Source organism: Passer domesticus, chromosome 3 (genome assembly GCF_036417665.1).
Source record: "Passer domesticus isolate bPasDom1 chromosome 3, bPasDom1.hap1, whole genome shotgun sequence".
Taxonomy (NCBI): domain Eukaryota; kingdom Metazoa; phylum Chordata; class Aves; order Passeriformes; family Passeridae; genus Passer; species Passer domesticus.
Genome location: NC_087476.1, coordinates 114,293,830 through 114,306,631, shown reverse-complemented (window position 1 = coordinate 114,306,631; position 12,802 = coordinate 114,293,830). Strand labels below are relative to the sequence as shown.

The 12,802-nt window shown below is 57.1% G+C and overlaps 1 protein-coding gene across 2 annotated transcripts; it reads left to right on the top strand.

Moving 5' to 3' along the window:
- Positions 1-5,829: 5,829 nt before the first annotated feature.
- Positions 5,830-9,950, top strand: VSX1 (visual system homeobox 1). 2 transcript variants are annotated; one of them, XM_064415275.1, is made up of 5 exons: positions 5,830-6,271; positions 6,603-6,681; positions 6,939-7,062; positions 7,969-8,137; positions 8,737-9,950. In XM_064415275.1, exons 1-5 carry the CDS (start codon positions 5,896-5,898, stop codon positions 9,000-9,002), a joined length of 1,014 nt encoding a protein of 337 aa, XP_064271345.1. In that variant the 5' UTR covers positions 5,830-5,895; the 3' UTR covers positions 9,003-9,950. The 2 variants fall into 2 exon arrangements, with proteins under 2 accessions (XP_064271345.1, XP_064271344.1); XM_064415274.1 differs by having other exon boundaries at positions 5,831-6,271; positions 7,957-8,137.
- Positions 9,951-12,802: the final 2,852 nt, after the last annotated feature.

Below are 12,802 nucleotides of genomic sequence, written 5' to 3'. Positions count from 1 at the left end.
GTGTTCCTCACACCAAATAATGTGTGACCACAACCACAGAGACAGGCAAGCACGTGTGCCTTCACTCTTCTGGGAAGGAGGATCTGTGCACATGAATATATTTATGTTATTTTTCTCTTATTTCTATAGGTCCTTTAGATGGTCTGTTTGGGACGACATAGATGGGTAAAGGGTCATTTGGTTGTGTAATGTTTGATGGGATTTGTGATACTGCCACATCAGTCTTCAGCTAAAAGACCCCAGCTTAGGTCTCTCAGGAGTCCTGTTGTTAATAGGGGAGAGGGAGGACAGTGTGAAACTCATTAATGACTTACCTGGTCTGTCTAAAAAGAGATGGCTTGTGTTGGGAAGCCGTGCTTCGAAACCTCCCTGCTCAGCTGCAGAGTGGAGATAGCTGGGAAAGCCCAGGCCAGGGCTGAGAAAGGGATCTGGACCTCTTTGCAGAGCCAAAACCTCTGAATTCACCTGCAGGTAGAGGTGCCCCATTCCAGCACCTGTTAGCACTCAGGAGAGCCGATGTAGAAGCCGTATTATGGGTAAGAGTGAGAGTAGCTGCCTGTGTGCTGGTGTCCCCTGCTTTAATTAGGTTAGTTTCTTTCATGGCAAGTGCTGTCATACCAAGCTGAAAAATCAATACCATATGGCACAGCACTCAGATAGCAAACTTGGAGATTAATTAAAGGAGAAGTGCTTCTGTTAGGTCTCAGAGCACAGTGCCTGTGATTAGGCATGGCTGAACTGGTTTGGAAATGCAAAGGCTGGGCAGCACCAGAGCTGAGCTGGACACTGCCACTCTGGGGTCAGAAAAAACTGTGGTCTCCCTTTCTTTCCATGCTGAAATCACTGGTTAACATGTTCTCCTGGGTTTTCCTGTGTCTTGCTTCCAGATGAGGGGAGGGAGTGCAAAGGAAAGCATTGCTCTGGAAAGCTTCTGGTCAGGTGCTGGGTATGAACGTGGAGAAGGTGCTGCCTGGGGGTCACTTTACTCCTGGGCTGGGAGCTGGGAAAGCCATGGGAAGGAGAGGAGAGGAGAGGAGAGGAGAGGAGAGGAGAGGAGAGGAGAGGAGAGGAGAGGAGAGGAGAGGAGAGGAGAGGAGAGGAGAGGAGAGGAGAGGAGAGGAGAGGAGAGGAGAGGAGAGGAGAGGAGAGGAGAGGAGAGGAGAGGAGAGGAGAGGAGAGGAGAGGAGAGGAGAGGAGAGGAGAGGAGAGGAGAGGAGAGGAGTGTGACTCTGTCACTTGGGAAGTTTTATTTCCAGGGCGCAGACCAGAGTGGGACAGTGTCTACCCCTCTTTTGGGAGTTGCTGATTTAATGAATGTGGCAGCTATTGTGTGTGTTTGTGACCCTCACAGCCGTTTTTCTTCTGCCGATACTTTCTTTTCTTTTCGGCTTTAATGAGAGTTTCTCTAATTGACTTGATGATTTCTGTTTAATTAGCACATTTTGGAGGAATGATCAAAAAATAATAAGATAAAGTAATCAGACAAGCATAGTGCAAAGGAATAATAGCTCCTTTGTGGGGCTAATTGGAGTGGACAGTCCATCGGCTAGTTTGGGGCTCCTCACAGTTGGATATTCCCAGCCTAGTTGTGCCTTGTGCCCAGAGCTTCCAAACACCCACATATACCCAGCTTTGGTAGTCATTTCAATTAGCTCTAATGAGCTGTGAATGAGCACCAAGGAGAACCGAGTCTGGGCCTGACCTGTTTTGCCAATGCCCGGATTTTGTTTAAGGCTGTGGTAGCAGAGTTCACCCAGAACCTGCATCAGGTGCCAGGCCCTGGGTAGCACCAGGCAGAACATCTCCAGGGAGGGCTGTGCTCCAGCTCACACGTCCCGTATAGGATAAGAGGGGGTCACCCACGGGGATGTGAGATGGGCAGACAAATGGTACTAGAAAACAGCAAGTTTGGCAGAAGCAAGAAGGAGGGGAAGCAAAAAGCAGCAGCTGAAGGAGCAACCAGAAATCAGAGCTACTGCTGTTGTACCTGCTCCATCTGGGTTTCTTCCTGAACACTGTGTCCCTCCTGTTCCCACACACACACCTCTGGATCAAGCCCCAGGCTCCTCCCTGGGAGCAGGAGCAGCATTTGCCATGGGCTACATCACCTATAGCTCCTTGGAGATACACAGGGTGAGCTCTGCCCTCTCACCAGCTGCCAGCCATGCTTACAGTCAATGTTGTAGGTGCAGCACCTTGATGGCCATTTGTTTGCCCTGTGTTGGCTAGGAATTAATTAGGAGATGGGCTCCAGGCTGCTGTGACAGCTGTCTGCGTGCGGCACTTCCCAGCAGTTTGATTAAATCTGTGACACTCCAGATGTGAGCGCCCTGTGCAGCGGCACATGGTTTGCTCTTAAACTCCACTTAAACCGTGACTGCTCTTCTGGTTTTAATCAAAGGCAAATGCCTTAAGACAGAAATCTGTGCAGAGGAATTAGTAGGGATGTCTCTGGGGCATGTGGAGTGGGACAAGGAAAGGGACCCCCCGTGCCAAATTAGGGCTGACAACACTTGCAGTAAGCTGGGCTGGTGGTGCGTGGCCAGCTGGGGCTGAGCTCACCCTGCAAACCCTGGCTTCACCCACACCCAGTCGAGCTGCCAAAGAAGCACTTCCCACAGCCTGACAGTGCAGGGAGCACAGGTTCCCTGATTCATTTAACCTGTTCATGCTGCCTGCCTCTGCAAATCCATCACCCCAAAATGGTCGGTACTTGGCCCCTACATATTCCTGTTCCTATCTGGCCAGGAGTGCACACACAATCCACCCCTGAGCCCTGCTGCAGCCTGAGGAAAGTCTCATTGCCTGCATTTCAAGGAGGAGGCACGTCTGTAACTCAGAGGTGGGGATTTAGCCTTGCAAAACACAGATGGGACTGGCTGCAACACCCCTTTCTTTGCTGCCTTCTCCCCTAGTTATGGCCTGTTTCTCAGTTCCTTTTCACCCACGTGTCAGAGACAATGCTTTCACAACAACCATCACTTCCCCATGCTCCCAGCAGGATGTGGAGGAGGCAGAAGAAAAGCCCATTTTCTTCTGTCCACACTTACTGAGGTTCCCACCCTTGCCAAATTGCCACCAGCTGGCTGCTCACCCTGCTGCACTCCACCTCTGGGTCACCCTGTGCCTGTGCAAGGCCCACCACGGCCACCAACAGGCTGGCTGAGCTGGTGACCAAGGGCTGTGGTGCCAGCATCACCCCTGGGGCAGGTTCCAGCCTGCCCCTGTGCTGGTGTGCCAGGAGCTGATGCAGGTGTGGGGTGTGGAGCTGGGGAGGAGGACTGGGCTGTGACTGCTGGTGCAGGTACCATGGATGGCCGTGCAGTAAGAGCTGCATTTTGGAGACGAGTTCTCCATCCAGCCTGGGGCACGGGAGCCTCTTCCACCCTGAGCTGCCTGAAACTGTCAGATGGTCCTTTATTATTGACCTGATTCATATCTAAACCAGGGAGGTGAAAGCTGTTTTATCCCATTACTAATCCCCTAAACCAGGCCCTTCAATACCTTCTCCTTGCTGCCCCCTCCTCGCTGCTACAGCAGGTGGTTGCAGGCTGAGTGCACATCCTTCAGGGCTTTCCCTGAGCCCACGGTGAGGACAGGGACTCCAAAAACCCACAAAATGCTGGCTCTGGAGTCATCATCAGCTGAGGAGGGTCTGCCAAAATGCTGCATGTGTGTAATCCCCTAAGGACTTCCAAGGCTTGTTTCTGGGGTCTGAGTGGGACAGCTCCAGGTATCCATCCCATCACGGTGCCCTCCATCCTGCAGGTCATGGCTGGTGGAGCAGCCATGGGGAGGAGGGGGCAATCTGGGGACTGTCCCACCTCGCTGTGTCCCTAGTCCTGCAAAGTGCAGCAGGGGTGGGAGTGCTCCAGCATCAGCTGCAGGCAACACCCACCCCCTGGGACACGGGACTGCACCAAAGCCGGGGTCCTGTGGCCTTGGGCTGCTCTGGTAGAGCCCCATGGAGATTCTGGCTGCTGGGGCACCTTGAGGCTGCTGGGCCGGCTGGCACAGGCACCCTGCCCATGGAGAGGGGGGGCAAACCCCAGGGAAATTAGAGCAAGGGGCGATGTTTGATGTTCTGCTCTTTAAGCGATTAATAATCTTTCGGCGTCGGAGAATCAGCTGAAAATCTTCCTTAGAAAATAATGAGCAGAGAAACATTTACTGATTAGTCTAATCCCAGCTAATCCTATCTGATGAGCATATATCAAGATATCCTTTAACTGATTTATTGTCCAAAGGGCTGGTGGAGGTGCCCATCTCCACCGTGGCTGGGGGAGCTGGGGGTGCAGCAGGAGTGTCCCCACACCCCATCCCACTGTCCTGTCCCGGGAGCGGGGGTGTCCCCTTCCCCCAGGGCACGGCCTCGCTCACCCTCGCCCTGGGCAGCAGCGCCATATCCAGGCCACCTTGCCAGCATGGGGAGATTTAATCGCTATTTCCATTTCTGCATCTATCGGCTTTCTCTTGGGTTTGAGCTTTTATGTTTCATAAACTGATTAGGAGCAATTATACGTGCTTTATCCCCAAACTTTCCAAATGCCTAGGCCATATGCATATTTAAGGCTTCATCATCTCTCCCAACAGCTCAGCCTCAATGTAAACTGCTGAAATCAAGCTGATTCTGGGACAACATCAAAAATTAGGGTTTTAACCACTAATATCTGCTGGAACAGGAAATTTGTTGTGGGTGGTGGCCGGATTATGACTTCTAATTACTGTGGCAGATCCTCCCTGCCTAGCAGTGAAAGTCTCCTATTCCAGCAAAACTGCAGCAAAACCACTCTGGAGAAGTGAAGATGCCCAAGGGGATCCCGGGGTGCTCTGTGTCCAGGCAGGGGGCAGCTCTGGATGGGGATGCTCCAGGCATCTCTTCATCCTGAGCACACAGTACCCCGAATTGGAGGTCCCACTTCCACACCTCCCAGTCCCCTCACACCCGTTTGCCTTTCTTGGTGAGAAGCACGATGGTCCAGAGGGTTCCCCCCCGCCAGCCCCCAGTGCCGGCCACGGCAATTATCCTAAATGAAAGTTATTGTTCTGCTAATCCTGGGAACAGCTTGCGATGGGAGATTTGGGTCTTTCTTTAATAATGCAAAGTTAATGCGGAGTCCCCTTGTAATTATCTTTATCAGAAGGACCCTCGGTTAATCTGACCGTCCAATGAAGGCCTGGATCAGGCGGCCCGTGTAAGCCGGTTGTAAATCATTTCCATCAACAGATGAAGGGAAGAGGGAAAAAAATTGCAGCCCAGGTGCAAGAATCTGGGAGCAAAAGGGAGCACAGAGGCCAGGCACCTCGAGGTGGCCTCGGTGACAAGGCACCTGAGGTCAGGGAGGCTCCAACAGCCCCTGCTCCCGTCCCTGTCCCTAGGATGCTGAGCCCAGTGGGATATCCCATCTGGGATGTGGGGCTGGAGGGGCTTGGGCTGGAATGGGGGTACTGGGGAGTCAATGGAAGAGGGGATATGGGGACATAGGGACACAGCAGGGGGTTCCTGGGAGGAAACCCGCAGAGGGAACCCAAGGGGATGCGAGGGGATTTATGGGGCATGGCGGGGAACAGGGTGGCCGGGGCGGGACGGGCGCTGAGAGGGGGTCCTGGAGAGGGTCTGAGCGAAACCGCAGGGGAGCGGGAGGGGGTGGTGAGGACCGAGGGGCGGGGGCCGAGGGGAACGGAGGGAGGGACGGCGAGAGGGGCGGCGGGGGCCTGGGAGGGCCGGGGGAGGGGCGCGGGACCCGTGCGGGCGGGAGGGGGGACAGAGGCTGTTAATCCAGGGATTGGGAGCGCCCCCCCGCCGGTCTGGAGTGTGATTGGAGCCGGGACCGGCGGCGGGACGATAAAAAGGGCGGCGGGCGGCGGTGGCCGGGCCAGGCGGCGGCGGCGGCGATGCCGGGCCGGGCGGAGCCGTCGGGGGGACGCGCGGCGGCGGCGGCGGGGCCGGTGGCCGTGCCCGTGCCGGTGACACCGGGCGCGGCGGCGCGGCCGGGAGGCGCGGGGCTGCGGGCCAAGGGCTTCGCCATCACCGACCTGCTGGGGCTGGAAGCCGAGCTGCAGCCGCCCCCCGGGCCCCCCCCGGCCGCCACCGCCGGCGGCTACGAGGGCGGCGGGGCGCTGGGGCTGGGGCTGGGGCTGCTGTGCAGCCTGGGCGGGCCGGGCGCCCCGTGCCTGCTGCCCGCCCCGCTGCCGCTCCTGCCCGCCCGCGGCCCCCGCCCGCCGCCCGGGCCGCCTCCCGCCGCCCGCCGCCACAAGGAGAACATCTCCGGTGAGCGGGGTCGGGGTCCAGGGGGGCCGTCAGGCGCGGGGGGGCCGCTCAGGGACGGGGACGCCCGTCCCGGGCCGCTGCCGGGGCTGCCCCGCACCTGCGGCCGGCATCCTCCCGCCGGCGCGGCTCCCGTGCCGCCGGGATGCCGAGCACTCGATCCTCCGGCAAGCGTGGGCTCCCAGCCCCTGCCCCGGGACGGCATCGCCGGGCTCAGCCCTGGGAGGGGACCCCTCCGTGCCCCCCCACGCTGGAAGCGTGCCTGGGGAGCTGCGCTCGGTTGCCCCGCTCTCGACGGGAACGTGACTCTTCCCCTCCCGCATGCTGCTGCCAGATGAGGACAGCCTGTCTGGGGACGCCAGCGACCTGAAGATGTCCACCTCCCAGATCAAGAGGAAGAAACGCCGGCACAGGTAGCGCCCGGGAGCCAGGCTGGCCCCGCTCTCACCTCCTCGCTGCTGCCACCATCCTCTCGCTGCTCCTCCTCTCCCCAGGCTGGGGCGGTCGGTATCCCCAAGGGGGATAAAGGGAGGAAAAGGAGGAAAGAGGAGGGCTGCAGCTGGGGTGGGGGGAGGATTTTCCGGAGGAAAACCTCAGCGTGGGGGCTGCCAGCCTCGCTGTTTGCCCGAGGGTCCGGCCGGTGTGACAGGATGCTCTCTCCTCTCGGCAGGACTGTGTTCACAGCTCACCAGCTGGAGGAGCTGGAGAAGGCTTTCAATGAAGCGCACTACCCCGACGTCTATGCCCGGGAGATGCTGGCTGTGAAGACGGAGCTGCCGGAGGACAGGATACAGGTAGGGGGCTGCAGCGGTCCTCTCCCTTCCGAGGAGTCTGCGGGCTGCCAGCATCCCGCTGTCCCCTCTGCTCTGCGGCACTGGGTGCAGCTGGTGGGGACGTGGTGGCACTGAAGCCTGCAGGGCGCCTGGCAGGAGGCTCAGCTTCTGCCTGCTGGCACCCAACAGCCTCCAAACGGACATGCAGAGCCAGGGGACTGAGCTGGCCCCAGCAGTTGCTCATTGCTGGCAACTTGGCTCTGTCCTCCCACTCAGGCGGGAGCTGGGAGCAATTTGGAGCTGCTGGGCCAAGCTGTGACACAGGAGCTTGCTCACTAGCTTGCCCCTTTGAGGGACACGTGGCATTTGAGAGGCTGATCCTGCTCCCCTGTAGAACAGCTCAGTGGCTCAAGAATGAGGCAGTGGTCTGGGCAGCAGCCTGGTTATATCTACTGACTTGAACCTTCAAACAGAGGAGTGGGGTGGGAAGAGGGACCTGAGCACCTTCTGCCATCATTGGTCACTGCATTATGGACCCCTTTTTCTGGAGAGGTTGGTGCTTTGTGCATCAGGCAGGGAGGCCCTGCGGGCAGGCAGAGCAGCGTAGGGTGACTTTGGCTGGGATCACCCTCCTGTGTCACGATCAGCCTCATGTTAACATGTGCTCCCTCTCCCCCTTTTCCTCCCCTCTCTGACACCCACGTGTGTGCCCTCCCTCACACCCCTCCCCACACTCTGGCTGCCCTCCCGGTGCCGCCTGCGTGTCCACACCCCGTGTCTGCCCCCCCAACCCCCCAACGCTCCCCACGGCTGACTTTTGCCCTGGGTGGACATTCCCCCGTTCCCGATGGGCCTCGGGGGCTGTCTCCTCCCCAACCCCACCCCTCCGTGCTCTCCTGGCTGTTACCCCTGAAGGTTTGGTTTCAGAACCGAAGAGCCAAGTGGCGGAAGCGGGAGAAGTGCTGGGGCCGGAGCAGCGTGATGGCCGAGTACGGCCTCTACGGGGCCATGGTGAGGCATTCCATCCCCCTGCCCGAGTCCATCATCAACTCCGCCAAGAGCGGCCTGGTGGGATCCTGCGCCCCGTGGCTGCTGGGTGAGTGGGGACTGGGGGTGCTGCTGGGGGGGTCAGGGCTCGGCTTCTTCTTCCATATGGATGCCCTTGCTCTTTTCCAGAAAGGAATGGGGCCTCCCTCGCCCTGAGCTGTAGACAGTCTACCCCGCTTTTCCATTTCCTCCTTGCTGGGAAAAGGAAAACCTTGTACTGCTGTGTAGGACAGGTGCCTGCACGTGGGTGGGTATCACTCTGCAGTGCTAGCAGGCAGCATGGGAGTTGCAAGGCATCTAAGAAGTCACCACCACCTCCCCCTAAACCTCAGAGCTACCTCAGAGCTGCCCTCTGATCATACACACTCAAAATCCGGGTTGGAATGGGTCATTACAGCACACCTCTCCCTGTAAGCCTTCCCTGATACAGGGGAGGTACAGACTTACTTTGCCACAAGCCATCCCCTCGGGCTGCAGAGAGCAAGTGGCAGGGCTCTGGGTCGAGAAAGGCTGGTAGTTAGAGAGAGCTTTCCTTGGGATGTAGGCAAGAACTGAGGGAAGCAGCAGTAATTCAGGAGGTGATTCTGAGCCCTCCCAAGCAGAAATAAGCAACCAGTGCCCTTGGCTTTGCTCTCTCCCCTCTGCAAGGTATGCACAAAAAGTCCATGGAGGTAAGCAGGAAGGCAGAGAGCCAAGAGAAGCTGGCAGATGGCTGGCGAATGGAGCAGGAGGAGGAGGAACTCAAAGGGACACAGGCCAGCTCCCAGAAGGGCTCCGACAAGCTTGGGCCTGCAAAAGACTCGGAGGACACAGCCATCGACCTCTCCAGGACAGCCAAGCACGAGAAGAGGGGTGTGCTGAGGCAGTGCATCAACGGGGACCCCCCCAGCGAGCAGAAGGACAGGGACCACTGAGCTTGGGCTGCCCCGGAGGAGGCCAGGCCTCGCAGCGTCCTGGCGAGACCATAATATTTATTGATTTATCGATATATATATTTTTTTTCTTAAATAACGGAACTTTTATCTGAATTCAGGGCATTTTAAAACTGGGCACACACATCCCCTCACTTTCAAGCTGTTCACTTCTCAGCAGAGCCAGGGTGGAGGGTGGCAGAGGGGCCGGGAGCAGTGCGAGGATGGGAGCGCATTGTGGTCAGCGCCGACTGCTGCTGGGGAGGAGCCCCCTTCCCCTCCGTGCTGGGAGCACTTCCCCAGCTAGCCAGGAGCACAGAGAGGAGCAGCACACTGGGAGTTGCTCCCTCCTCCGACACACAGGTGCAAGGATGGTGCAGGAGTTTACAGACGCCTTCTCCAAGCGCTTCCAGCCCGGCGCAGCGCCCGTGTGCCAGTCCTTCCACGCCGAGCACACAAATCTTCCACCTCGAGGAGCAGCAGGGTTTTTAAACATGGTAGGGTTCATCCTCAAGCTGGTGTAACCTGACAGCCAGGCAGGTTTCTATTCCCTGAGGATCTAGCCTGCCAATGCAGCCTTATCACTGGATTTACACTGTGTATCTTCCTTAACTCGTATTTGGGAGAAGGGGGTAAGGATGTTTTTGTTTATGCAATGATTTTGTACACTCTTGAATGTCACTTGCCACACTATGCATGATAGAACAGAGCTTTTTGAAAAGTAAGCCATAGTACCCTGGAGCAATTAAACAATTTTGTGAAGTGACATAAGAAGATATTTTGTAATTGTCTGTAATAAGTGTTAATGTCAGAGCTGTTTCTTGGTCACCCTATATTTATGTCTAAAAGCACTTTAGTAATCTGGATTTTTGAATGTGGCTCTTCCTGTATTGTCCACCATTTATTTATTACACATCCGTAAATAAAATTGTGGTGTATCTTTGGTTTTCATGTATTGCAATTTATATCTTCTTTTGACACATCTCATGGCAGTTGCTGAACTGGCCCGTGCACACGCCGCGACAGCTCTCCTGGAACACCTCCAGTTCCATCTACCAGCCAAAACATAACGGAAAATTATCAAAAGGTTTTATTAAAATCTGAGTAATTCCAATTTAGAAAGTGTCTTAATACAGCTCAGGGGGTGTGTGGCCAGGTACTGATGCTGTCTCCTGGCCCTGCCTCTGCTGCTGGGCCTGGCTGCTCTCACAGATGCAGCTACAGGCTGTGCTGGACAGGGGGATAGAGGGGGGACAGTTCCTGGGAAGAGCAGAGCAGTAAGTGGCACGTGCAGATTTCCTGCCTTTCCCCTCCTCTGCTTGGCCAGACCCCACCAGGCGGCCGGGGAGGGGGGGGTAACATATGCATGGCAAATCAAGCTTTGCAGGGAAAAAAAAAAAAAAAGTTTGCTGGGGGGGCTGTGGGGAGCACAGTTCAGGAAAGGACCAGCCAGGGCTTATTGCAGCAGCAATTAGGCTCACTGAGAGCCGAGACTTAGCACATTGGAGGCCTAATCCTGCCTGAGCAGCATCTGCAAACCTTTTATTTGGGCTGTGCCACGCTGGCACTGGATGCTCGCAATCCTTTTTTTTTTCCCCCTTTGGTCTGCCTTCGTGCAGATGGCCTGGCTCTTTGCCTTGTGCTGGCTGCAGCGCTGTGAGAGCGAGCACGTCACCACCACGAGTGCTACAAGGGGAGACACTGTAGTTCCAGCATGCACAGGGTGCAGACCTCTCGCGCTCCTGGTAGTGCCTGGTGGGATCCCAGCTCTCACCACAAGCTGGGAAGGAGGAGCCCAGAGGAGGGCTACTGGCCCAAGACACTTTTCACGTGTGGGAAGTGACTGTGGGGTACAGATGCTGGTGGATGGCAGTGACTGCTCAGACTCAGCTCCTGGTGACAGGGTCTGGTGCCCTCCTCTGGTGCCCTCCTTGGACCTAACCCTAGCAGGGAAGTGTCCACTGTCCTCCAAGGTCACTGCTTGGAGCAGCAACAGGAGTAGGGCAGCACATTCTTGTTGCTCCAGGTTTGATCCATCCTGGGATCAGTGGCAGCCAGACCCAGCCATGGCTCAGCCAGTTCAGGCTGGGCCAGTGACAAGAGCGTGACCCTGATGCAAGGCAATAGCTGCCACTTGCACACATCTCCACTGCTGCCTGTGTGAGACCCCACAGCCGTCCTGGTGACCACATCAGGGCCTGGTGCCACGAGCTTCCCTCTGTAAAGAGCCCCGGGCATCCCTGAGCCACAAGTGCTGGACTTGCTCAACAGAAGATCCCTTCCATGTGGCCCAGGCAAGAGAAGTCAGTAAATTCAAAGCCAGTGCTCAGCACATGCAGATCTCTTCACTGAGTGCCAGGCACCCGGAGGGTGCAAGGGGGTGGTGGGGGTGTCCCACTCTCTTTGCTTGATTTCCCTTATTTTAAAGCAGAGATAAAATGACCCAACCACTGGTAGTCACATTTTTCTTATGTCCCAGTGATGGGCCCAGAGCAGAGAGGGCTGCAGGGCTGCATTTGCAGAAGCACCTTCACGGTGCCATTTCCTTACACTTCAACAATATTAATATCTGTGTCACTTTGTTTTGGCCAATCCTCCCATGCCGCAGGCTGGATTGTCAGGCTGGGAGCTCAGGGAGCGAGTCCGAGCGCTTTGTAAGCGCTCCCTCGTGTGGAGCGGGGCGATGGGACACGGCGAGCAGCCCAGGACAGGAGGCGGCTGCCCGGAGCCCAGGGGCAGCTGCCAGCCCCGCTCCCCAGGACAGGAGGAGGCTGCCCGGAGCCCAGGGGCAGCTGCCAGCCCCGCTCCTCGCCCTTATTGCCACAGACCCTGCGGGACGCGGCTGCTGTGCATGCAGAATTCGGTCATCCTGCGGGGTTTGCGTTTCGTTGCTCTCGTCTGGCATCCCCAACAGGCACCTGGTACATCGAGCAGTCTCTAGCAGAGGGCTCAGGCGCTGGTCGGAGCCTCTGGCTTTCTCCAGACTGCTTCAGGCGCGGGCCGACCCTGTCCTGGGGGCATCAGGCACAGCATCGCCTGCTGGATGAGGAGGGGGATCGTCCCCTCTGCTCTGCACTGGGGCGGCCTCACCTCGAGTTCTGCGGGCAGTTTTGGGCACTGCAATGTAAAACAGACATTAAAATTGCAAAGGAGGGCTACGAAGATGGTGAAGGGTCCGGAGGGGAAGCCTTGTGAGGAGCAGCTGAATTCACTCGGTCTGCTCACCTTGGAGGAGACTGAGGGGAGACCCCATCGCAGTCTGCAGCTTCCTCACGATTAAAGCAGCGGGGCAGACGCTCATCTTTTGTCTGTGGTGACCAGTGACGGGACCTGAGAGAATGGCTCTGAAGCTGTATCAGGGAAGTGTAGGTTGGATATTAGGAAAAGGTTCTTCACCCAGAGGGCGGCTGGGCAGTGGAACAGGCTCCCCAGGGAAGCAGTCACAGCACCAAGCCCGACAGAGTTCTGTGCGTGTTTGGACAATACTCTGGGGCATTCTCTGTGATTACTGGGGTTGTCCTGTGCAGGGACAGAAGTTAGGCTTCGATTTTATGTGTCCCTTCCAACTCAGACTACTCTATGATTTCCTAGGTTAATTCAGCACTAACACCAATACAAGTGCATTCTTTTAAAACAGGTGCACGTGTCCAGCCCGCAAAATCTCCTCAGCTGCCAGATCCCACACTGTGCGCCCGTGAGGCTCGCGGGGGACGCGGAACAGCAAAAACCCCGCCCGCCTTTCTGGCCACCTTCCCCCTCTGTCCCACCTTCCGCCGGCTCTGGCTGCAGCCTGCCGGAGCTGG

Excerpts from the sequence above, each read along its gene's own strand:
- VSX1 (XM_064415274.1), top strand. The coding sequence starts at position 5,896 with ATGCCGGGCCGGGCGGAGCCGTCGGGGGGACGCGCGGCGGCGGCGGCG. Across the intron at positions 6,682-6,938 it reads AGGAAGAAACGCCGGCACAG|GACTGTGTTCACAGCTCACC; the intron begins GTAGCGCCCGGG and ends TCCTCTCGGCAG. Across the intron at positions 7,063-7,956 it reads TGCCGGAGGACAGGATACAG|GTTTGGTTTCAGAACCGAAG; the intron begins GTAGGGGGCTGC and ends TTACCCCTGAAG.